The sequence below is a fragment of the Rana temporaria genome, chromosome 12 (genome assembly GCF_905171775.1).
Source record: "Rana temporaria chromosome 12, aRanTem1.1, whole genome shotgun sequence".
Taxonomy (NCBI): Eukaryota; Metazoa; Chordata; class Amphibia; order Anura; family Ranidae; genus Rana; species Rana temporaria.
This window is the reverse complement of record NC_053500.1, coordinates 80,933,828-80,957,200: the sequence shown is the minus strand read 5'-3', so window position 1 is coordinate 80,957,200 and position 23,373 is coordinate 80,933,828. Positions and strand designations below refer to the sequence as shown.

The 23,373-nt window shown below is 42.3% G+C and overlaps 1 protein-coding gene across 1 annotated transcript in view; it reads left to right on the top strand.

Moving 5' to 3' along the window:
* PPP1R1B (protein phosphatase 1 regulatory inhibitor subunit 1B) overlaps positions 1-23,373 on the top strand; it is a 555,578-nt gene that overhangs the window by 202,117 nt on the left and 330,088 nt on the right. The window contains exons 2-3 of the mRNA XM_040331403.1: positions 11,408-11,468; positions 15,358-15,380. Coding sequence (XP_040187337.1) covers positions 11,408-11,468; positions 15,358-15,380 — 84 coding nt within the window. The remainder of the gene's footprint in view (positions 1-11,407; positions 11,469-15,357; positions 15,381-23,373) is intronic.

The following is a 23,373-nucleotide window of genomic DNA, read 5'->3' as shown; positions in this document are numbered from 1 at the left end:
TTCCAACCTTCCATGTTGCCTGACTCATTTGTTCCACAGAGTATTCCTGCGTTAGAGGAGCATCTCCGTGGTCTTTGTTCCACTTGGGCACAAGTCCAGGAGGCTTTGCGACATGCTAACGATAGATACAGACTCCATGCTGACCGCAGATGCCTGCCTGCGCCTTCCTACCAGGTTGGGGACAGGATCTGGCTGTCATCTCGCAACTTCCGACTTCATGTTCCTACTCTAAAGTTCGCACCTCAATTTATTGGGCTTTTACGTATCCTTTGCAGCATTAACCCAGTGGCTTACGCGTTGGACCTTCCTTCTAGTATGCGTATCTCAAATGTGTTTCATGTCTCCTTATTGAAACTTTTGGTCTGCAACCGCTTTACCACCTTGGTGCCACGTCCTCACCCTATACAGGTTGAGAACCATGAGGAGTATGAAGCACAGTCCATTGTTGACTCCCGTAGGTTCCGTGGGCGCATACAGTACTTAGTGCATTGAAAAGGTTACGGTCAGGAGGAACGCTCTTGGGTCTCATCCTCGGACGTATATGCCCCTGTCCTCCTCCGTGATTTCCATAGGCAGTTCCCCTCAAGCCCGGTGGTCCTCCAAAAGAAAGGGGTCGTTAAGGAGGGGGTAGAATATAAATAGAGGGCGCTAGGCCCATACAAAATAAGTATAGTGCCGTGAAAAAGTATCTGTTTAACAATAAAATTGCAACATAGATAACACAAATAGTATATAAATAAGTCCCAACAATTGCAGTCAGAGCTGCACTTGAAACCACGCGAGTGAATTCAAATATGATCAAAAAATAATAAAAATAAAATAAAACAGTGAACAAAGTCCAATTGTAATGATACAGTAGTTCTGTGAAAGAAGAAATGCCACCACCGCTTCAATATAATTTTCAATTCCACCCAAGGTGCTTTAGATAAGGTTTGCTCTTACCAGAGCTCGTTGACCCCTTTAATGAAAAAGATGGTCAACTAAGCTTAAGCAGGATTGTGCCTGCAACACATGGAGATACGGACAGACCACTTTGCAAATCCAGGAACCTCACACGGGATTGTATGTAAAAGAAGAGAGGCCAGATAGCCAAATAGCGTGATACCATTTTAATTAAAATTTTAAAATATACATAAAAAACAGCCAAATGGCTCCTTACATTAGGGGGTGCCCACCCAGCACTGAGGCTGCGGACCTGTCACCGCTCAAAGCGGTTCCTAAGTGGGATTCGCTGGGGAATGAAAGCCGCCGCTCACATGTATAGCCAGACGATCTCTCCGACAGTCCAAAGCACGGGGGGTACGTCACGTGACCAGGCTGCCTCCGACGTACGTTTCGTTATGTTAACGTCATCAGGGGGGCGTACCTGGTCACAAAGCATGATGGTAAATGTAGTCGAGAAAACGCAATGATTGGTGGACTGAAACTAATTGCAAATACAGCCTCGGTGCCGTGTGTCATCAATAAAATACAACACCGTAGGTAAATTACATTACATTAAATTAATCATATTTAAACAAGAAATTAGAGAGATACACAAAAGTTTAGGATTGCCAAACAACATGAATTCAAGAGTATTACACTGTTGAAATACATATTAGATAAAATACAGATCTCGCATCCCTCCGGACGTGCAGATTCAATAATCAGTGCCAAAAAACAATATAACTTAACTCCATAAAAATTAGATCGTGATCACTAGAGATGATTATTAATGGAAAATCAACTTGATTAAACCAAAAATAAATATATATAATTATAAAAAATATATAAAAAATATATATATATAAAAAAATATATATATATAAAAAAAAAAAAAAAAAAAACCAGACTCAAACAGGGTAAAAAGGATTATCTCACAATAGTTGGTGATGTATCACAAATGTCACTGGATCCCTCCAGACATGTAATGTGGATGAATGGAGATTATAAAAGTATTCAAAATGATTAGATCTTATCTACAATTAGGGTATGGAATACCTAGATATAATGATGATCTCTAAAAGAGGGGGATCTCACTATTGGCTAACCCCAGCCAAATTCCAGCGTGCAAAAATGAATTATATAAATAAAACCATTGGTAAATATCTAACAATCCTAAATTGTCACTAACGACTATAGATTATTAGATAAAAAATAAATATAATTAGAAAAATTAGTGCATAAATGAGGAGAAGGAGATGAATAAGAGGGGTGAGGAACTGGAGACTGAAAAGAGGAGAGAACACTCAATCATCGGTTAGAAAACAATTGAGGTCCAACTCCACATTCAGTCCCAAAGGTTGCATGGTACGTAATCTGTGTACCCATTTCATTTCGTTTTGGGAAACACTACGTAACATATGTGTACCTCGCCAGTTCCTTTCGATTTTGTCTATGCCATAGAACTTACATAAACTAGGGTCACTTCCATGGTGATTGGCGAAGTGTCTTGAAAAACTATGGTTAGGGAAACTTTTTCTAATATTTGTTAAGTGTTCATTAATGCGGGTCTTGAGTTGGCGAGTGGTCCGGCCAACGTACTGTAAATGACATGGGCATTCGAGCACATAAGTAACATGATCAGATCCACATGTGATTAGGGGTTTGATCTTAAAAGATTCGCCTGTTACATTAGAACTGAACTCAATTTTTTTCTTTTTATCACCAGGGTTCCGTGTAGTTCTACACGCTTTACACCTAGTGCAATGGTGAAAACCAGATCCATCCAAAAAGGTCACCAATTTCTTTGGTGGATCAGGAACATTGGGAGCAATTTTGTTCCTGAGGCCTGGAGCCCTCTTATAAATGAACTTTGGCACCTTTGGGATGGATGTGATCAGGTCTTTGTCTTTCCTCAAAATATGCCAATGTCGTTTAAACACAGCTTCTACCTGTCGATATTGCCTATGAAATCCACTAATAAAAGGTACTTCATTTTTATACTCTTTTCTCGGTTTGGGGACCAATAAAGATTGTCTATCGAGAACTGCCACTTGATTGTACGCTTGGTTTAGTGTAGTTTCAGAGTAACCTTTTTCTAAAAATCTAGTGGTTAGTATGTTAGCCTGAGTCTCAAAATCATCGTTATTATCACAGTTCCGTTTTAACCTCATATATTGCCCTTTCGGGACTGCTCCTATCCAGGAGGGATGGTGGCAACTATGAGTGGGTACAAACCCATTCCGGTCCGTAGATTTAAAGTAGGTAAGTGTTTCAAATTTCAAGTCATTCTTTTTAATAGTAAGATCCAAATAGTTTACCAGACTTTTACTGGTTTCAGCTACAAAAGTAAGTCCATAATTATTTAAATTCATTTGGGCAATGAATATCTCGAGAGATTCCTCAGAACCTTTCCAAAAAAGAATGATATCGTCGATGTAGCGTTTGTAAAAATGCAAAGATTCTGGTCTGTTTGAAAAAATTGTCTCATGTTCCCACTTATTCAAAACAATATTTGCGACACATTGTTTTGAATAAGTGGGAACATGAGACAATTTTTTCAAACAGACCAGAATCTTTGCATTTTTACAAACGCTACATCGACGATATCATTCTTTTTTGGAAAGGTTCTGAGGAATCTCTCGAGATATTCATTGCCCAAATGAATTTAAATAATTATGGACTTACTTTTGTAGCTGAAACCAGTAAAAGTCTGGTAAACTATTTGGATCTTACTATTAAAAAGAATGACTTGAAATTTGAAACACTTACCTACTTTAAATCTACGGACCGGAATGGGTTTGTACCCACTCATAGTTGCCACCATCCCTCCTGGATAGGAGCAGTCCCGAAAGGGCAATATATGAGGTTAAAACGGAACTGTGATAATAACGATGATTTTGAGACTCAGGCTAACATACTAACCACTAGATTTTTAGAAAAAGGTTACTCTGAAACTACACTAAACCAAGCGTACAATCAAGTGGCAGTTCTCGATAGACAATCTTTATTGGTCCCCAAACCGAGAAAAGAGTATAAAAATGAAGTACCTTTTATTAGTGGATTTCATAGGCAATATCGACAGGTAGAAGCTGTGTTTAAACGACATTGGCATATTTTGAGGAAAGACAAAGACCTGATCACATCCATCCCAAAGGTGCCAAAGTTCATTTATAAGAGGGCTCCAGGCCTCAGGAACAAAATTGCTCCCAATGTTCCTGATCCACCAAAGAAATTGGTGACCTTTTTGGATGGATCTGGTTTTCACCATTGCACTAGGTGTAAAGCGTGTAGAACTACACGGAACCCTGGTGATAAAAAGAAAAAAATTGAGTTCAGTTCTAATGTAACAGGCGAATCTTTTAAGATCAAACCCCTAATCACATGTGGATCTGATCATGTTACTTATGTGCTCGAATGCCCATGTCATTTACAGTACGTTGGCCGGACCACTCGCCAACTCAAGACCCGCATTAATGAACACTTAACAAATATTAGAAAAAGTTTCCCTAACCATAGTGTCTCAAGACACTTCGCCAATCACCATGGAAGTGACCCTAGTTTATGTAAGTTCTATGGCATAGACAAAATCGAAAGGAACTGGCGAGGTACACATATGTTACGTAGTGTTTCCCAAAACGAAATGAAATGGGTACACAGATTACGTACCATGCAACCTTTGGGACTGAATGTGGAGTTGGACCTCAATTGTTTTCTAACCGATGATTGAGTGTTCTCTCCTCTTTTCAGTCTCCAGTTCCTCACCCCTCTTATTCATCTCCTTCTCCTCATTTATGCACTAATTTTTCTAATTATATTTATTTTTTATCTAATAATCTATAGTCGTTAGTGACAATTTAGGATTGTTAGATATTTACCAATGGTTTTATTTATATAATTCATTTTTGCACGCTGGAATTTGGCTGGGGTTAGCCAATAGTGAGATCCCCCTCTTTTAGAGATCATCATTATATCTAGGTATTCCATACCCTAATTGTAGATAAGATCTAATCATTTTGAATACTTTTATAATCTCCATTCATCCACATTACATGTCTGGAGGGATCCAGTGACATTTGTGATACATCACCAACTATTGTGAGATAATCCTTTTTACCCTGTTTGAGTCTGTTTTTTTTTTTTTTTTTTTTTTTTATATATATATATATTTTTATATATATATATTTTTTATATATTTTTTATAATTATATATATTTATTTTTGGTTTAATCAAGTTGATTTTCCATTAATAATCATCTCTAGTGATCACGATCTAATTTTTATGGAGTTAAGTTATATTGTTTTTTGGCACTGATTATTGAATCTGCACGTCCGGAGGGATGCGAGATCTGTATTTTATCTAATATGTATTTCAACAGTGTAATACTCTTGAATTCATGTTGTTTGGCAATCCTAAACTTTTGTGTATCTCTCTAATTTCTTGTTTAAATATGATTAATTTAATGTAATGTAATTTACCTACGGTGTTGTATTTTATTGATGACACACGGCACCGAGGCTGTATTTGCAATTAGTTTCAGTCCACCAATCATTGCGTTTTCTCGACTACATTTACCATCATGCTTTGTGACCAGGTACGCCCCCCTGATGACGTTAACATAACGAAACGTACGTCGGAGGCAGCCTGGTCACGTGACGTACCCCCCGTGCTTTGGACTGTCGGAGAGATCGTCTGGCTATACATGTGAGCGGCGGCTTTCATTCCCCAGCGAATCCCACTTAGGAACCGCTTTGAGCGGTGACAGGTCCGCAGCCTCAGTGCCGGGTGGGCACCCCCTAATGTAAGGAGCCATTTGGCTGTTTTTTATGTATATTTTAAAATTTTAATTAAAACGGTATCACGCTATTTGGCTATCTGGCCTCTCTTCTTTTACATACAATCCCGTGTGAGGTTCCTGGATTTGCAAAGTGGTCTGTCCGTATCTCCATGTGTTGCAGGCACAATCCTGCTTAAGCTTAGTTGACCATCTTTTTCATTAAAGGGGTCAACGAGCTCTGGTAAGAGCAAACCTTATCTAAAGCACCTTGGGTGGAATTGAAAATTATATTGAAGCGGTGGTGGCATTTCTTCTTTCACAGAACTACTGTATCATTACAATTGGACTTTGTTCACTGTTTTATTTTATTTTTATTATTTTTTGATCATATTTGAATTCACTCGCGTGGTTTCAAGTGCAGCTCTGACTGCAATTGTTGGGACTTATTTATATACTATTTGTGTTATCTATGTTGCAATTTTATTGTTAAACAGATACTTTTTCACGGCACTATACTTATTTTGTATGGGCCTAGCGCCCTCTATTTATATTCTATCATGTCCACATATCACTTGTGTTATTGAGGAGCAGCTTTTAATTTATTTATATACACCCAAAATATTTGTATATATTTACAAATATCTATATATAATTTTAATTTCTTTATATATTTAGTTAGGCGCGGAATTTCACTTTTACACGTTAAGGAGGGGGTACTGTCAGAGCTGGGCTCAGCCCTTCCTTCTATGAGCTGGTTGTTCAGCTGTCGGCTATTGGCAGCTCCTATCTCTCCACAGTGAATCACCTGTTGATGATCCGGCTCGTTAGTCCTGCCTACTTAAGCCTTCCAGTTCACTTGCTCTCTGTCTTCACCTTGGTCAACATGACAGAGACTATCGCCTGCGTTCCTGTTGAAGACTTGCTTGGCTGACATCCCTTCTGGCTCCTGATCCTGCTTGCTGTTCTTCTCTGGCTCTATGACATTTGGCTTGGCTGACTATCCGATCTGGTTCCTGAACTCTAGCTATGTGTTGACTATGCTTACTCTGTTTATCTTTTTATTATTAAGTGTGATTTAACTGTACTTCTGTCTCGGCCTGATTCATGGTTTCTGACAGATGTGGAGCTAAGTTGGCTCCCAATGGGAAATGGATCCTAGGAAGAACAGACCTGGATCCTGGGAAAGAGGCACACTGACATATTGTGGTAGGTGTTAATACCTTGATGTATCCAAAAGGGGGAAATGCTGAGATATGAAAAGGGGACAGGGACAACACCCTGGGTCAACAGTGATCTAGAGGAGGTATATGGAATTGAAAGGTACAGTCACAGTATGTATGTGACATGAAACTCGAGAGATTTGAATGCAAAACAATGTCCTGTAACCTCCCTCTCACTTTTGTAAACCATAATTTGATATCCAGAGTGTGCATGGAGTTTGACAGTCCTGGTCCATGGGAGACCATACATGGATCAAAGCAAATAGTCCAAAGTAGAAAGAGAGTAAATGGATACTGTTTCAGAACGTCCCACACTCCGCTTGAGTGCTTCCGTCATATACCGCTTCATATCAGTCTAGATATAGATATCAGATATTCCAGCTGCTTTCAAGCACACAACGAGACAAGACTTGTTTGTCTGCTGAACATGGAGTGTTTAATAGAACCAAGAATACAACCTTATATACAGTTTAAAGAGGAGGTAACCAGAACATAAATTAACATGAGCTAATTAACTAATCATTTACCCAGACTAGGCGACTCATAGATATGACCTTTCAGGGTAGACGTCACGTCTCCGCTTACCTGCTATACAATATACATTATCATAAGTGTAAACACATGACATCTTCACACAATAGCAGGGTCAATTAGCACAGAGAACAGACAGATGGCTGGAGGTGATGGTATTAGCATCTAACAGTATGTGTCCCAACATTATGAATGAGTCACTCTTACCATTGAGTTCAGAATCAACAAACAGTAAATAGTTCTTTACAGATATCCTGGAATATATTGTGGATAATAATTACATAATAATCCCATCTCAGGTAGTCCAAGATATCATTTCTCAGTCATCCTATGCCCCTAGTGGACATAGGATGATTTTAGACATAAGAGGGTCCGGGGATGTCCCAGGTGAGATACTTATCAGGTGGTGATGGAAAAACAAATCTTCAGTGCCAGTACCATTGCCCATTTCCAATGAGGCCCGTCAAGCATAAGCAACTGTTCATATCCTCCAGTCACAGGGGCAAGATGGACAAGGAAACAAGAGAGCCTTTCTATTATAAGTTTTTGATGATATAATACCGAGAGCTCCCACTTCTATCCTTTTCCCTCTCTCTCCCCTTTTTGCAGTTTCAAGCATATAGGGGTTTATTTATATATTTAAAGATGTATTCATAACTGGCATTAGCAGGGTTTTGCACCTTGAGGGATCCTTATTTTTAGTCCTCAGTGTTTAATCGCTCTGTTCTCAGTGTTAGAGCCGACAGGATATAGATGCAGCACTGGACCGATGCTGTATCCACCTAGGTAAGTATGATTCTGCAAAACAAAAAAAATAACTTAAGTAACACATGTGTGTATTAGCTATAGCATATACCTTATTTTCTAAAGTAGTAATGCAAAAAATGTACTGTATCAATATCAAATCCAAGTTGATAGTTTGGAAACTCATATTGTCAAAAGTCCTAAAGCGGTTGTAAACTAATGGATGCTTTTTTTTTTTTTTTTAGACCTGCAAGGTAAAGCCATAATGTGGATCGCATACTAGCACATTATGTGAAACCTGAAAAAGAAGCATTCCAGCGATGCTCTGTCATCACTGGAGACCGCTTCTATTTTTACCCATCTTCCTTCCGGGTTAACATCACTCCCACATGTGTGGGGAGCTGCCGACACAGGATTATGAAGGAATGACCCGGGTGGGCCAGGGCCAGATTCAGAAAGACTTACGCCAACGTATCTACTGATACGCCGTCGTAAGTCCAAATGTGCGCCGTTGTATCAATGCGCTGATTCTCTAAATCAGATACGCCTGAATTGTGGCAAGATACGACCGACGTAAGTCTCCTACGCCGTCGTATCTTGGGTGCATATTTACGCTGGCCGCAAGGGGCGCTTCCGTTGATTTACGCGTCGAATATGCAAATGAGTGGGATACGCCGATTCACGAACGTACTTGTGCCCGTCGCAGTAAGCTACGCCGTTTACATAAGGCGTACGTCTGGCGTAAAGATAAACCACCAAATAGCTGGTCTAAGTCGTGTAGGGTATGGACGTCGGAACTGCCGTCTGATTTTACGTTGTTTGCGTAAGTCGTACGTGAATGGGGCTGGGCGTAGGTTACGTTCACGCCGTTGCCATTGAGCCGTCGTATCTTAGGACGTCAATTCTACGTGATTCTGAGCATGCGCGCGCATGCGCCGTTCGTTCGGCCATTCATTTACATGGGGTCACGGTTAATTTTAATACAACACGCCCACTACCTTCCTAATTTGAATTAGGCGGGCTTACGCTGGCCCATTTACGCTACGCCACCGTAACTTAGGGAACAAGTGCTTTGTGAATACTGGTCTTGCCTCTCTATGTTACATCGGCGTAGCGCATATGAGATGCGCTACGCCCGCTCAAAGATACGCCGCTGTACGTGAATCTGGCCCATAGTAAATATCTCCTAAACGATGTGTGTACTGCTCCGAACCCGACTGCTGAGGGGAGGAGGAGACATCCCCGCCCCAGATGAAGTCACTTCCGGTATTGGTTTTCGTACTGGAGCATTTACCAATACTCGCGAAAATGCCTATTATCATCACCGATACCAGTATCGGTATCGGTGCATCACTACCAGATTGTGTATGTCAGTCAATGTAAAGGTGGGGGTGGAAGCTACTTAACTTAGCAGAGTTTTAATGGAGGACAGTGCTGTGAAGAGGGTGACTTATGCATTGAACTCTGCATTGTTTTCTTTTAACTGGCTTTAGGAAGTTTAATTTAAATGTAATGTAATTTAATTTATTGTAATTTAATTGTTTTAATTTAGAAGCTGAGGCTTAAAGCAGCCAACATATTATTGTAGCAAGTAGTGCATCAAATTATCCTGGATTATTATTTATTCTTTTCAACTTTTAGGCTGGGTTCACACTGGTGCGACACGACTCTAGTATTACTTTGGACCCGACTTTGCCCTGCGACTTGAAGCCGACATACGTCCGACTTTCAATGAACGGGGATCCGACTTGAATCCCTGTCAATACCAGGCACTGTGTTTGATATGAATCTTGAGGGGGAACTCCACGCCTAATTTTAAATAAAAAAACGGCATGGATTCCCCCTCCAGGAGCATACCAGGCCCTTGGGTCTGGTACGGATTTAAAGGGGAACCCCCTACGCCAAAAAAACGGCATGGGGATCCCCCCCAAAATCCACACCAGACCCTTATCTGAGCACGCAGCCCGGCCGGTCAGGAAAGGGGGTGGGGATGAGCGAGTGCCCCCCCTCTTAAACCATACCAGGCCGCATTCCCTCAACATAGAGGGGTGAGTGCTTAGGGGCAGGGGGCGCCCTGCGGCCCCCCCACCCCAAAGCACCCTATGCCCATGTTGATGAAGACAGGGCCTCTTGCCGACAACCCTGGCCGTTGGTTGTTGGGGTCTGCGGGCGGGGGGGCTTATCGGAATCTGGGAGAACCCTCCGGTGCTTTCTGCCTGTCCCCATGTTGAGGGCATGCGGCCTGGTACGGGTCAGGAGGGGGCCTCTCTTCGGTGCTTTATGCCGGGCCCCTCCACTATTTTCTTGCAGATCTTTTACTAGAGGGGGCCCGGTCTTCTCAGCCGTCTTCTTCCCTCTTTCTCCTGTCCTAATGTTGACTCGACAAGCTCTCCTGCTGTAATGCCGTGTGAGCAGTGCGCAACCATTTATATAGGCATGGGGTGTGGTCACCGGGTGATTTCACCCGGTGACCCTGCCCTATGACGTCACAGTCCCATCATGCCCTGGGACTGTGATGTCATAGGGCGGGGTCACCAGGTGACACCCGGTGACCCTGCCCCAAGCCTATATAAATGGTTGATGGTTGATGGTTTAATGTATCTTAAATAGAAAACTATCTTTAGATAGATTGTTACTCCAAAAGCATTTTAGTAACATAAATCTGATTAAAAAAAAATATTTAAATCTAAAAAATTTGATTTTTACATTTTTTTTAAATCATTGATTTATATCCACGCAGCTCAAAACTGAAATACTTGTGGGCTGTCGTAAATGTGTAACTATTTTTTAGCCATCTTTCAAAAAATTCTGTACAAAATGTTTTTAACGAATGAAGAACTGGTATAAAGCAACATACATTTCCCTTAAGAGTCAGCATATTGATCACACGTTCTTTGACAAAGGTGTGTGGAACTGTCTGACTATATTTTTCATTATTTGTACAATCACCGATTTGCGTGTGGACAGAATATTTTGCATTAGACATACAGTAGCTCTCACTTAAAACAATATGCATGCCACTGTGCACACAAAAATCTACACCTTACAATCCCATTAATGCTAAATACTCCACTCCTTTCTTACACAACTGCAAACAATCATGTTACATAAAATGGCAAATATTTACAGAGTTTAAAAAACCAATGTTGACATTTAAAATGAATTGCTATCTCCGTGGACATGCAATATGTTATGTTTTTTTTCCATTTGCAGATCCGGAGGCGCCGGCCCACCCCAGCCACACTTTTTCGAGTATCTGAACCTCAGTCACCAGGTGAGCAGGCACCTGATGTAATGCAATGAGTAAAGGAGAGAATGTAAAACAAGTGTCTATACACAGATAGTGGGCCAGATTCACATAGAATTGCGGCGGCATAACGTATCGCATTTACGTTACATTGCCGCAAGTTTTACGGGCAAGTGCTTGATTCACAAAGCACTTGCCTGTAAACTTGCGGCGGCGTAGCGTAAATCCGTCCGGCACAAGCCCGCCTAATTCAAATGGTGCGTGTATCATTTAAATTAGGCGCGTTCCCGCGCCGAACGTACTGCGCATGCTCCGTTTTGAAATTTCCCGCTGTGCTTTGCGCGAAATGACGTCGCACCGACGTAATTTTTTGAACGGCGACGTGCGTTACGTCCTTTCCTATTCACGGACGACTTACGCAAAAAAAAAAAAATAATTTATTTGACGCGGGAACGACGGCCATACTTTAACATGGCAAGTCTAAATTTAAGCCAAGAAATAGCAGCTGTAACTTTACGCCGGGAAAAGCCGACTAGCGACAACGTAAGAGAATGCGACGAACGCGCGTACCTTCGTGGATCGCCGTAAACAGCTAATTAGCATACCCGACGCAGAAAACTATGCAAACTCCACCCAGCGGGCGCCGAAGTATTACACCTACGATCCGAAGGCGTACGAAGCCGTACGCCTGTCGGATCGAAGGCAGAAGCCGTCGTATCTTGGTTTGAGAATTCAAACTAAAGATACGACGCGGCAAATTTGAAAGTACGCCGGAGTATCAGCAGATACTCCGGCGTACTTCTTCTCTGAATCTGGCCCAGTATTCTTTTGATTTCTTGGATCAAAGCCGTGTATTGTGCCAAACAGATAACCTCAAGACATCAAGACTGGCAAAAGGTCAATTGGTTGAATTGTACATTTTTGTCTCAGTTTTTCATTGTTCCCCATTGTACATGCAAGTTGGCCAGATACCAAAGAAACTATGGCATCATACCAAACATGATAAAAAAGGGATTGTGCCAAGTCAACAAAGAAAGTCAATCAATGTTTGCATTGCTTACAAAATAATGTTTAACATTCTTGTAAATGGGAGAAAATGCTAATAGGGATTGGAATATAAAAACAAAAAACAAAAAAAACTTGTGGGAAAGCATGAGAATACATGAAAACATATGTAGTGAGAAAATGAAGTTTAAAAGATAGATGTGGACTGGGCATCACATGGATAGGACAGGGTATCTGTGGTGAAAATAAGGAAGAGAGGATAGGATAGGTGCAGTAAAGACACCATATAGAGACGATATGACAGATGTGGTGAACAAATATTGTAACAGGCAATGGGACATATGTGGTGAGGCAATAAAATGGAGGAAACAGAAGAAGTGTGGGAAGAATATAAAATGGAGGAATCCATGCAGATGTGATAAGGGAATAAGTGGTGAGGGAATTACATGGAAGCATAAGGACAGATATGAGGGCAGAACAAAGTGAAGGTAGTGAATTAGAGGGAACCAGAAACCAGAACAAATGTGGTGAGCAGGTGAAATGGAGTAGACAGTGGGGAAGAATAAGGACCGGTGTGGTGAGGTGGTATAATGGAGAGGACAGGACAGATATGTTGGGGGTATGCTATGAAGGAATAAGAACAAATGTGGTGGGCTGCTGAATGGGGAGGTCAGGAGAGATGTAGTGAGTGTATGAAATGGAAGAATCGGGACAGGTGTAGTGAGCATAGGTGTGCGCACAGGGTGTGCCAGGTGTGCCCAGGCACACCCTAATCACCCTGTGCACCACAGATTCCTCCTACTGCCCTGGTCCCCCCCCCCCCCCCACAGCACTGCTGACTTCCCTGCTCTCCAACCAGCTGTTGCTGAGGGGAGGTATTAGGATAAGTGGGGGAAGGGGGCGATAAATGTGTAATTTATCTGTCCCTTCCCTTTGTGAATGAACACTGTGAGTAATCGGTAGTGTTTGTTTGAGCTTTGAAGTGCACACCCTAATGCAATAGGCTGCGCACACCTATGGTAGTGAGTGTATGAAATGGAAGAATCGGGACAGGTGTGGTGAGGTGTTGAAATGTAGAGGACAAGAGAAATAAAGTGAGGGTATGTAATGCAGGAATCAGGACAGGTAAGGAAGTGACATATGGAGCACAGTACAGATGAAGAAATGCAATGTAAAGGGTGGTATAGATGTGGTGAACGAATGCAGTTGAGAGGAAATGGCATACATGATGTGGATAATCAAATAGAGGGTAGAGGACAAATGTTAAGGGAATAAAATTTAAGGAATGGTATGGATATGGCGAGGAGACAAAATGGATGACATAGGACAAATGTGGAAAGGGAATGCAATGGAGGAAATGGGACAGGTTTGGTAAGGGGGATGAAATAAAGGCAACAAGACAGATATAGGAAGAGAATACATTTTATACTACGGAAAATATAATAGAGGGCACAATACAAATGTCAGACCTCAAATTTTCCACTCGCATTTTGCGAGTGGAAAATGAGGTCTGGCGAGGAGCTGGCTGCCTGGAAGTAGGGGGGCGAGCACCGCTGGCGATCGGGGGTTAATCGCGAGCCGTTCTCGCAGTGATCGCCCCGGAAATTTCAATGTAAGTTGAAACGGCGTGCTATACCGCTCTGCAATCCACTGCTCTCCTCTTCCTCTATGCTCCCTGCCATTGGGGCGATCACTGGGAGAACAGTTCTCCTCTTCACTTTTACAGTTCACTGTAAAGCCTTCAATTAGTAATACAATAGAAGAAGTGCAGCCACCAATCAGCAGCCCCCCTGGTACTTGTAGTTTCCCCGGTTTGTATAGCTGTGTGTCTCCTCCCTGGTACTTGTAGTCCCCCCGGTGTGTATAGCTGTGTGTCTCCATCCTGGTACTTGTAGTCCCCCCGGTGTATAGCTGTGTGTCTCCTCCCTGGTACTTGTAGTCCCCCCGGTGTGTATAGCTGTGTGTCTCCTCCCTGGTACTTGTAGTCCCCCCGGTGTGTATAGCTCTGTGTTTCCTCCCTGGTACTTGTAGTCCCCCCGGTGTGTATAGCTGTGTGTCTCCTCCCTGGTACTTGTAGTCCCCCCAGTGTGTATAGCTGTGTGTCTCCTCCCTGGTACTTGTAGTCCCCCCGGTGTGTATAGCTGTGTGTCTCCTCCCTGGTACTTGTTGTTCCCCCCGGTGTGTATAGATGTGTGTCTCCTTCCTGGTACTTGTAGTCCTCCCCGGTGTGTATAGCTGTGTGTCTCCTCCCGGGGGATAACAGGGGAGTCCGCAATGGGGGCATGGTGAGTCCGCAATGGGGGCACGGTGAGTCCACAATTGGGGCACGGTGAGTCCGCAATGGGGGCACAGTGAGTCCGCAATGGTGAGCACGGTGAGTCCGCAATGGTGGGCACGGTGAGTCCGCAATGGTGGGCACGGTGAGTCCGCAATGGTGGGCACGGTGAGTCCGCAATGGTGGGCACGGTGAGTCCGCAATGGTGGGCACGGTGAGGCTGCAATGGTGAGCGCGGTGAGGCTGCAATGGTGGGGACAGTAAGGCTGCAATGGTGGGCACGGTGAGGCTGGAATGGTGGGCATGGTAAGGCTGCAAAGGTGGGCACAGTGAGGATGCAATGGTGGGCATGGTGAGGCTGCATTGATGGGCACAGGTGAGGCTGTGCTGAGGGGAACTGATAAAGTTGTTGTTAATATTTATTTTTGCAACTTAATTCTGCATGAAACATTTTACAAGATAATTTATGAGTGCGTGATTAGCGGGAGAATTAGGGGCGGGGAAGGGGTTGGGTGGGGTAACCAGTGGCGAGTAACCCTTGAGGCCTGGCTAGTGGCTCAATACTTGAAATTTTGAGCCCTGCAAATGTGATATGAAAGTTTTGGATTTTACAGTTTTTGTTTTCTATTCTTGTAGATGATGACCCCACATTATACCAGGTTAGTAATACCTTTTCCTTTATGTTTTCCTAATGGAAAGCATAGTTAAACAAATACTGAATTATCTCATTCTAAACATCAATTAACTACAGAAGCTTTAATTATATTGTACTCACACTCTTTCATGCTATTTTAATACTGAACACATATACTTTTTAGAATGGGACACTTAATGTATATAGCAAGCCAAAATTGTTTCTAGTTTTGTAAAGATTAGCGAAGGGTTAGAACTCCTGTCAGGTTTGTGATATCCAGAGCTTTAATATCTACTAAAGCCCCCTAACTGCATAAGCTATTTTCTGGAAAAGGTAAACTTGGCCTTTCATGCTGTTTTAGTACATTTATACACATCCAAATGGGACACGTAGGGGCTGATTTACTGAAGGGAAATCCACTCTGCACTACAAGTGCACTTGTAAGTGCAGTTGCTGTAGATCTGAGGGGAAGATCTGAAATGAGGGGGAGCTCTGCTGATTTTATCATCCAATCATGTGCAAGCAAAAATGCTGTTTTTTATTTTCCTTGAAAGTGCACTTGCAGGGCAAAGTGTATTTACCTTTCATAAATAATCCCCTTAAAGTAGATTCCAAGCCAAATTGTTTCTTCTAGACTTGTATAGATTTGAGAATGTTTAGAATGGGAACCTAAATGGCCTACAATGAAAAACAGTAAAATTAATGATCGTTTTCCCCTCACTTTCTGTCTGGTAAAAAGGCAATACGAGAGGAAGTGAGGATAAATCTATCTAAGCAAGCCCCAGATAGCAGTAAAAATGTGACAGGTACTATATCCTTCCCACTCTATCCAAAACTGGGAAAACGTTGAGTTGACATACTGTACACTTTAATGTGTAGGTTCATCCAAACTGAATCATAAGTGATTGCACCCTTTACCATCTGCCCAGAACTACATGTGCTCTTTTTTTCTTCATTGATTGTTTAATAGATTTTTCAGTGGTAGGCAGATCTCAAAAAAAAAAAATGCTCCTTTATGTACAGCCATGGCCAAAAGTTTTGAGAATGACACAAATACTAATTTTCACAAAATCTGCTGCCTCAGTTTTTGAGATGGGAAATTGCATATACTCCAGAATGTTATGAAGAGTGATCAGACGAATTGCAATTAATTGCAAAGTTCCTCTTTGCCATGAAAATTAACTTAATCCCATAAAAAAAAATTCCACTGCATTTGTGAAGAAGGCTTCAGTGTGCCCAAGAAAGTCCAGCAAGTGCCAGGACCGTCTCCTAAAGAGGATTCAGCTGCAGGATCGGAGTGCCACCAGTGCAGAGCTTGCTCAGGAATGGCAGCAGGTACGTGTGAGCGCATCTGCACGCACAGTGAGGCGAAGACTTTTGGAAGATGGCCTGGTGTCATGAAGGGCAGCAAAGAAGCCACTTCTCTCTGAAAAAAACAGATTGATCTTATGCAGAAAATATGGTGAATGGACTGCTGAGGACTGGGGCAAAGTCATATTCTCCGATGAAGCCTTTTTAGGATTGTTTGGGGCATCAGGAAAAAGGCTTGTCCGCAGAAGAAAAGGTGAGCGCTACCATCAGTCCTGTGTCATGCCAACAGTAAAGCATCCTGAGACCATTCATGTATGGGGTTGCTTCTCACTCAAGGGAGTGGGCTCACTCACAATTTTGCCCAAAAACACAGCCATGAATAAAGAATGGTACCAAAACACCCTCCAACAGCAACTTCTTCCAACAATCCAACAACAGTTTGGTGAAGAACAATGAATTTTCCAGCACGATGGAGCACCGTGCCATAAGGCAAAAGTGATAACTAAGTGGCTCGGGGACCAAAACTTTGACATTTTGGGTCCATGGCCTGGAAACTCCCCAGATCTTAATCCCATTGAGAACTTGTGGTCAATCCTCAAGAGGCGGGTGGACAAACAAAAACCCACTAATTCTGACAAACTCCAAGAAGTGATTATGAAAAAAAGGGTTGCTATCAGTCAGGAATTGGCCCAGAAGTTGATTGAGAGCATGCCCAGTCGAATTGCAGAGGTCCTGAAAAAGAAGGGCCAACACTGCAAATACTGACTCTTTGCATAAATGTCATGTAATTGTCGATAAAAGCCTTTGAAACATATGAAGTGTGTGTAATTTCATTTCACTACATCACAGAAACAACTGAAACAAAGATCTAAATGCAGTTTAGCAGCAAACTTTGTGAAAACGAATATTTGTGTCATTCTCAACTTTTGGCTAACACTTTTTAATCCTTAGATTTGCCATAAATGGCTTGAATTGCCTGTAATTTTAGCCATCAGTAGTACTGCAAGCTGAGATGGGTGGAGCTTGCACATGCAAACGTACATTGGTCAGAGTGACACAAGGTACCAAAATGCCAACACCTTACCTAGGGATGTCACCTTTTAGTCTGTGGAAAAGTAAGCTGGATGGGGTAATTCCACTTTTGTGGGCAAAAATGTAGCAAATAGAAAAAAAATGATATAGCATACATTTGCTACACAAGTTATACTGTAATTTAATGTTATTAAAATGTACCTTTCTATTTCAATCTTCAGCATTGTAATTTTCTGTAAAATGCAATGCAATACAACTTGAAGGCCTTTTGTACACAGTTAATGTACAGAACTTCCCCTACTTGTGTAATTAGCTCACTGATTTTAGGCATCATCTGCAACAACAATTACATTTTTGTGCGATACTCCCAAAGGGTTAATTACTTCTAAAGGGGTGCAGACCATGCCACTCTCCTCATTAGAACACTGCAAGTTCATCATCTGATTAATAATGAAAAAGTCAATCCCATTCAGAATCATTGAAAAAATATCAGAAATAGTCAACGGATTATTCTGATCCTAGCGCTCAATGGAAAAATAAATGAATGAAAGATTGTTTTACGCAGTAAAAAAGCAGCTATTATAATAAAATGGTACTAATAAACATGCAGGGAGGCAAAAGAAACTTTGCATGGTGTAAAATCCTTTTTATTTAAACAAAAAAGCCCCTGCTACCCGCTCATGCTTACACAATAAAAGATAAAATAAGCTTGTCATGGAGGCTGCTGCCTCTGCTCACTCAGAAATATGGATCCAATGTTTAGGCTTAAATTTCCTTTCGTAAGTCCCGGGTAGAAGCAAAGCCGCCTCACAAGCTGAATCGTCGTGTAGTCACGCCCTGACGCGTTTCGTGATAGGTCCACATCTTCAGAGGGCGTGACTACACGTGTTGGTATGTCTAATTTATACTGGGGAACTCTCCTTCAGTTACCTCCCCTCTCCCAGCCTCATTGGTCACTCGCTGACAGGTCTGTGGGGAACCTCCCCATCAGCTGGGCACCGTTCGTCTGAGTCTGTTTGACGTTGCGTGTGCCACTCACAGCTGATTGGTATGCGGCGGTCACGTGGTCGGAGAGAACGGAGTGCAGAGTTCCCGCCCCTCTGCTGCGCTGGTTGGACGCACGTCATCAGCCTCAGTAGGAATCCACCCACTCTGCTGATCGTGCGTTCCAAAGACACAAACCAGCCCTCGTTTTAGCTTTCGCTTATGTCGGCTGTTGTGTCTTATCAGCGAATGGATACTCCCACTCCTGTCATTCGTATCCGATTAAGGAGCCGTGTATCCTTCCTTATTAACCCCTCAGGCTCAGTTACTCCTCTCGGATTGTCACTGGTCCTGGAAAGGCAAGTTAAGGGACCATGTTTAAAGCGGTGGTTCCCCCTTAAAAACAACATTTTTTTATTCCACTGCCCCCCCACATTCCATCACGATTAATGCTCTTAATATTTTTTTCCTGCTGTACATACCTTAGTACAGCATCTTCACCCGTGCATCCGGGTTGCGAGTCCCGCGGGAGTGGGCGTTCCTCACAGGCTGTTGATTGACGTTTTCCCCAAAAACGAGCTCTCCCCCCGTCGCGTAAGCCGCGTCACGGTTGGCGAAAGGAGCCGAACGGCGAGTCGGCGCTATACTGCGCATCGCCGTTCGGCTCCTTTCGCCAATCGTGACGCGGCTTACGCGACGGGGGAGAGCTCGTTTTTGGGGAAAACGTCAATCAACAGCCTGTGATGAACGCCCACTCCCGCGGGACTCGCAACCCGGATGGACGGGTGAAGATGCTGTACTAAGGTATGTACAGCAGGAAAAAAATATTAAGAGCATTAATCGTGATGGAATGTGGGGGGGGGGGGCAGTGGAATAAAAAAATGTTGTTTTTAAGGGGGAACCACCGCTTTAATTTAAAAAAATAGCATTTCTTTTTTTGAAAAACTCGTTTTTTTAAAAAACACATGTTATTAAAAAATAAAAAAATTATTATGGTTTTATAAAAACTGTTTTCTATATGTGAATATATATGTGTGTCGGTGATAATATGTATAAGGCTGTCGCCCTATTACTGTGTTATCAGCCGAAAACATTTAAACATTATATATAAGATGATAATAACATCCATCATAAATCTAGTTATAGTACAACCTCTAATATTTGTCCACAACAATTGTACATAACTTATTTTACAGGAGATAATGATAATGATTCTCCTAACAGTGATCATCATTACCATCTGGTTTATGTACCTAGACCATCCCCCACAGATGGTATGCAGTGGCTACTACTTGCAATGTGCTGTTCATACTGTACATCACTGCATAGATATTCAAAAGTCAATAGAAAGTCAATAGAAGAAATAATGACCATCAGTGGGGTGATATATCAGTTCTAGAGTGAAGTAACACTCTGAATCATTCAAAAGGTATACAGTAAAAATGAGAATGAACTGAAAAAGGCCCTAAAGTTTTATACTAGGGAAAAAGATTGCCTTGATCCTATACTAATATAAATCTTTTTAGTGGTTGCTGATGAAACAGTTGAGGTCCACATCTATATTCAAGCCATTCGGACTGAGAGTGTTGGTCATATACAGCCATTGTGTTTCGCGTTTCGAAATTTCTCGGATCATGTTGGCCCCCCGCCAGTTGGGGCCTACACGATCTATCCCCCAAAACTTCAATCCTATGGGGTTCTTGTCGTGCTTCTTCAGAAAATGTAACGAAACGCTATGTTCCTCATAACCAATGGTAATATTATATATGTGTTCAGACACTCTTTTAGATAATTTTCTTTTTGTTCGTCCTATGTACATTAAGCCACAAGGGCATTCTAAAGCGTAGACCACATGTGTTGTTGCGCAAGTTATCGATTCTTTGATTTTAAAAGTTTTCCCATTGGCCGTAGATGTAAAACTGGTTATACCCCTCAGGTGAGTTGATACCTGGCGGCAAGACTTACATCTTCTACAGGCTGTGAATCCCGCTTTATTCCAAAACACCTGCACTTTCTTTGGAGGGTCCAGAACTTTATGGACTATTTGGTCACCAAAGGTTGCTGTTTTTCTGTAAATGAAAACAGGAGTTTCAGGTAACATTGGTTTCAATGTTTTATCCATAGCTAGTATGTTCCAGTGTTTTTTAAAAATCATTTCCACTTCACGGTACTGATCATGATAGTTAGAAATAAAGCCCCATTCATGTGTTTGTTCACGTGGACGTTCTTTGGGTTGTAATAATGCTACCTGTGAGCTTTCTCCCACTTGATGTCTCAGTTTATCAAGAAGTTCATCATTATACCCCTTTTCCACAAAACGTTGTTGAATCAGATTCACTCTGCCAATTGACATAATCAAACCAGGAGCTATTCCTTCATTGCAGAAACTTGTAGCAATCTGCGTCAAAGTTTGGTAAAATCTTTGCAATGCACATTAATCACCCAGAGGGATTCTTTTTTTTCCCTTCAAAAGTGGAGTACTCTTTAGAGCAGTGTGATTTAGTTGTAATAAGCATGTTACAGAGAGCCAGGTTTTTAATAAAGAGTCATTAAACTCTGATGCACATGATTTAATGTACTGTATGTGTAGTGTATTGTATCATCAAAACTATATTCCATATATTGGTTAATCGGAATGTTTGTAAATACCTTTTTATGGCATTTCTAAATCAGTCATGTGATCCTTTTTTCAGTTCTTCAGTGAGTCCATGTGTATGTGTGGATAGAGCTTTGTCAGTCATGTGAATAATTTAGAAAATAATGAACTAAATGTAAATAGCATTATGAACTATGTAACACGTGAAAGCAATTCAAGTCTTCATTCATGGACATTCACAATAAAAAAATGATACCCCACGTGACACTTCTGCCTGTGATGTGAGGCAACTGAAAGATCGCTCTTTTACAGTGGCTCGTTGCTCTTTTGTTTATCATTGTTGTCTATGTGATTGGTTGGAAAAAAAAATACAGAGTTTAAATATATATATATATATATATATATATACAAAGCTGAATAACAACACAACATAAAACAAAACACAGAAAAGTGAGCATTGCTTTTATGTGTCTTATTTAAATAATGTTCTTTACATTTAACCGCTTGCCGACCGGCCATAGTTACATAGTTAGTCAGGTTAAAGCGGATGTGCCATGAAAAAAAATATTAAAAGCCAGCAGCTACAAATACTGCAGCTGCTGACTTTTAATATTAGGACACTTACCTGTCCTGGAGTCCAGCGCCGTCCGCAGCAGAGGACGAGCGATCGCTCGTCACTCTGCTGCCCCCCGCCATCCTCAGTGAGGGAACCAGGAAGTGAAGCGATCCAGCTTCTCTACCCGGTTCCCTACGGCGCATGCGCAAGTTGCACTGCGCCGCTGATTGGATCCTGCTCTGCTCTGGGAGCCGCGTTTTCCCAGAGCACAACGGGGGGAGGACGGGAGATGACGTTCTGCCTGCAGTTTACCCGAAACTGTGTGTCCGGAAGTGGGTGCAAATATCTGTCTTTAGACAGGTATCTGCACCCCCCTCCCCCCTGAAAGGTGTCAAATGTGACACCGGAGGGGAGGAGGGTTCCGATCAGGATCACCACTTTAGGGTGGAGCTCCGCTTTAAAAAAAAAAGACACAAGTCCATCTATTTCAACCAAAAAATAGTAATAATATCATACAATCCCATATACACAATCCTATACCCACAGTTGACCAGAAAAAAGGCGAAAATCCCCAGCAAAGCATGATCCAATTTGCTACAGCAGGGGGAAAAAAATCCTTCCTGATCCCCTGAGAGGCAATCGGATATTCCCCGGATCAACTTCATCTATAAATGTTAGTACCTAGTTATATTATGTACATTTAGCAAATAATCCAGGCCTTTTTTAAAGCAATCTACTGAGCTGGCCAGAACCACCTCTGGAGGGAGTCTATTCCACATCTCTTACTGTAAAGAAACCTTTCCATATTTGGAAGTGAAATCTCTTTTCCTCTATATAAAGAGTGCCCCATTGTCCTCTGTGATGACCCTAAAGTGAATAACTCAACACTAAGTTCACTAAATGGACCACTTATGTATTTGTACCTATATATAGCCGAATGACGGCTACAGCGCAGTCGGATAATTCAGGGAGGGCTTGATAGGACGTGCTAAAAGAATCGCACCCCCCAGGAATATCCGTGGCCCAGTGCATCACGGATCACGGTAAAGACCCGATGACAGTGGCCCTTTACCACATGATCGCTCCATCAAATGACAGAGTGATCAGTTGTAAACAAGCGGGCGCATGCCCGGCTTAGCTCTTAGATCAGGTGCAGCAGCGCTGTGGGCTGGATCTGTAGTGACAACAGCGCTGATCTGTGACAATTCATGCACTCATCCCCATCCATGCTCAGCCATCCTCATCCATGCTCAGCCATCCCCATCCATACTCAGCCTTCCCTATCTATACTCAGCAATCCCTATCCATACTCAGCCATCCCCATCTGTGCTTGGTCATCCCCATCCACGGCTCAGCCATCCCCATCCATGGCTCTGCCATCCCCATCCATGCTCAGCCATCCCCATCCATGGCTTATCCATCCCTATCCACAGCTCATTCATCCCCATCCATGGTTCATTTATGCCTCATTGATGCTCAGCCATGCCACATCAGTTCTCATCCATGCCACATCCATGCCACTACAGTGCCCATCACTGC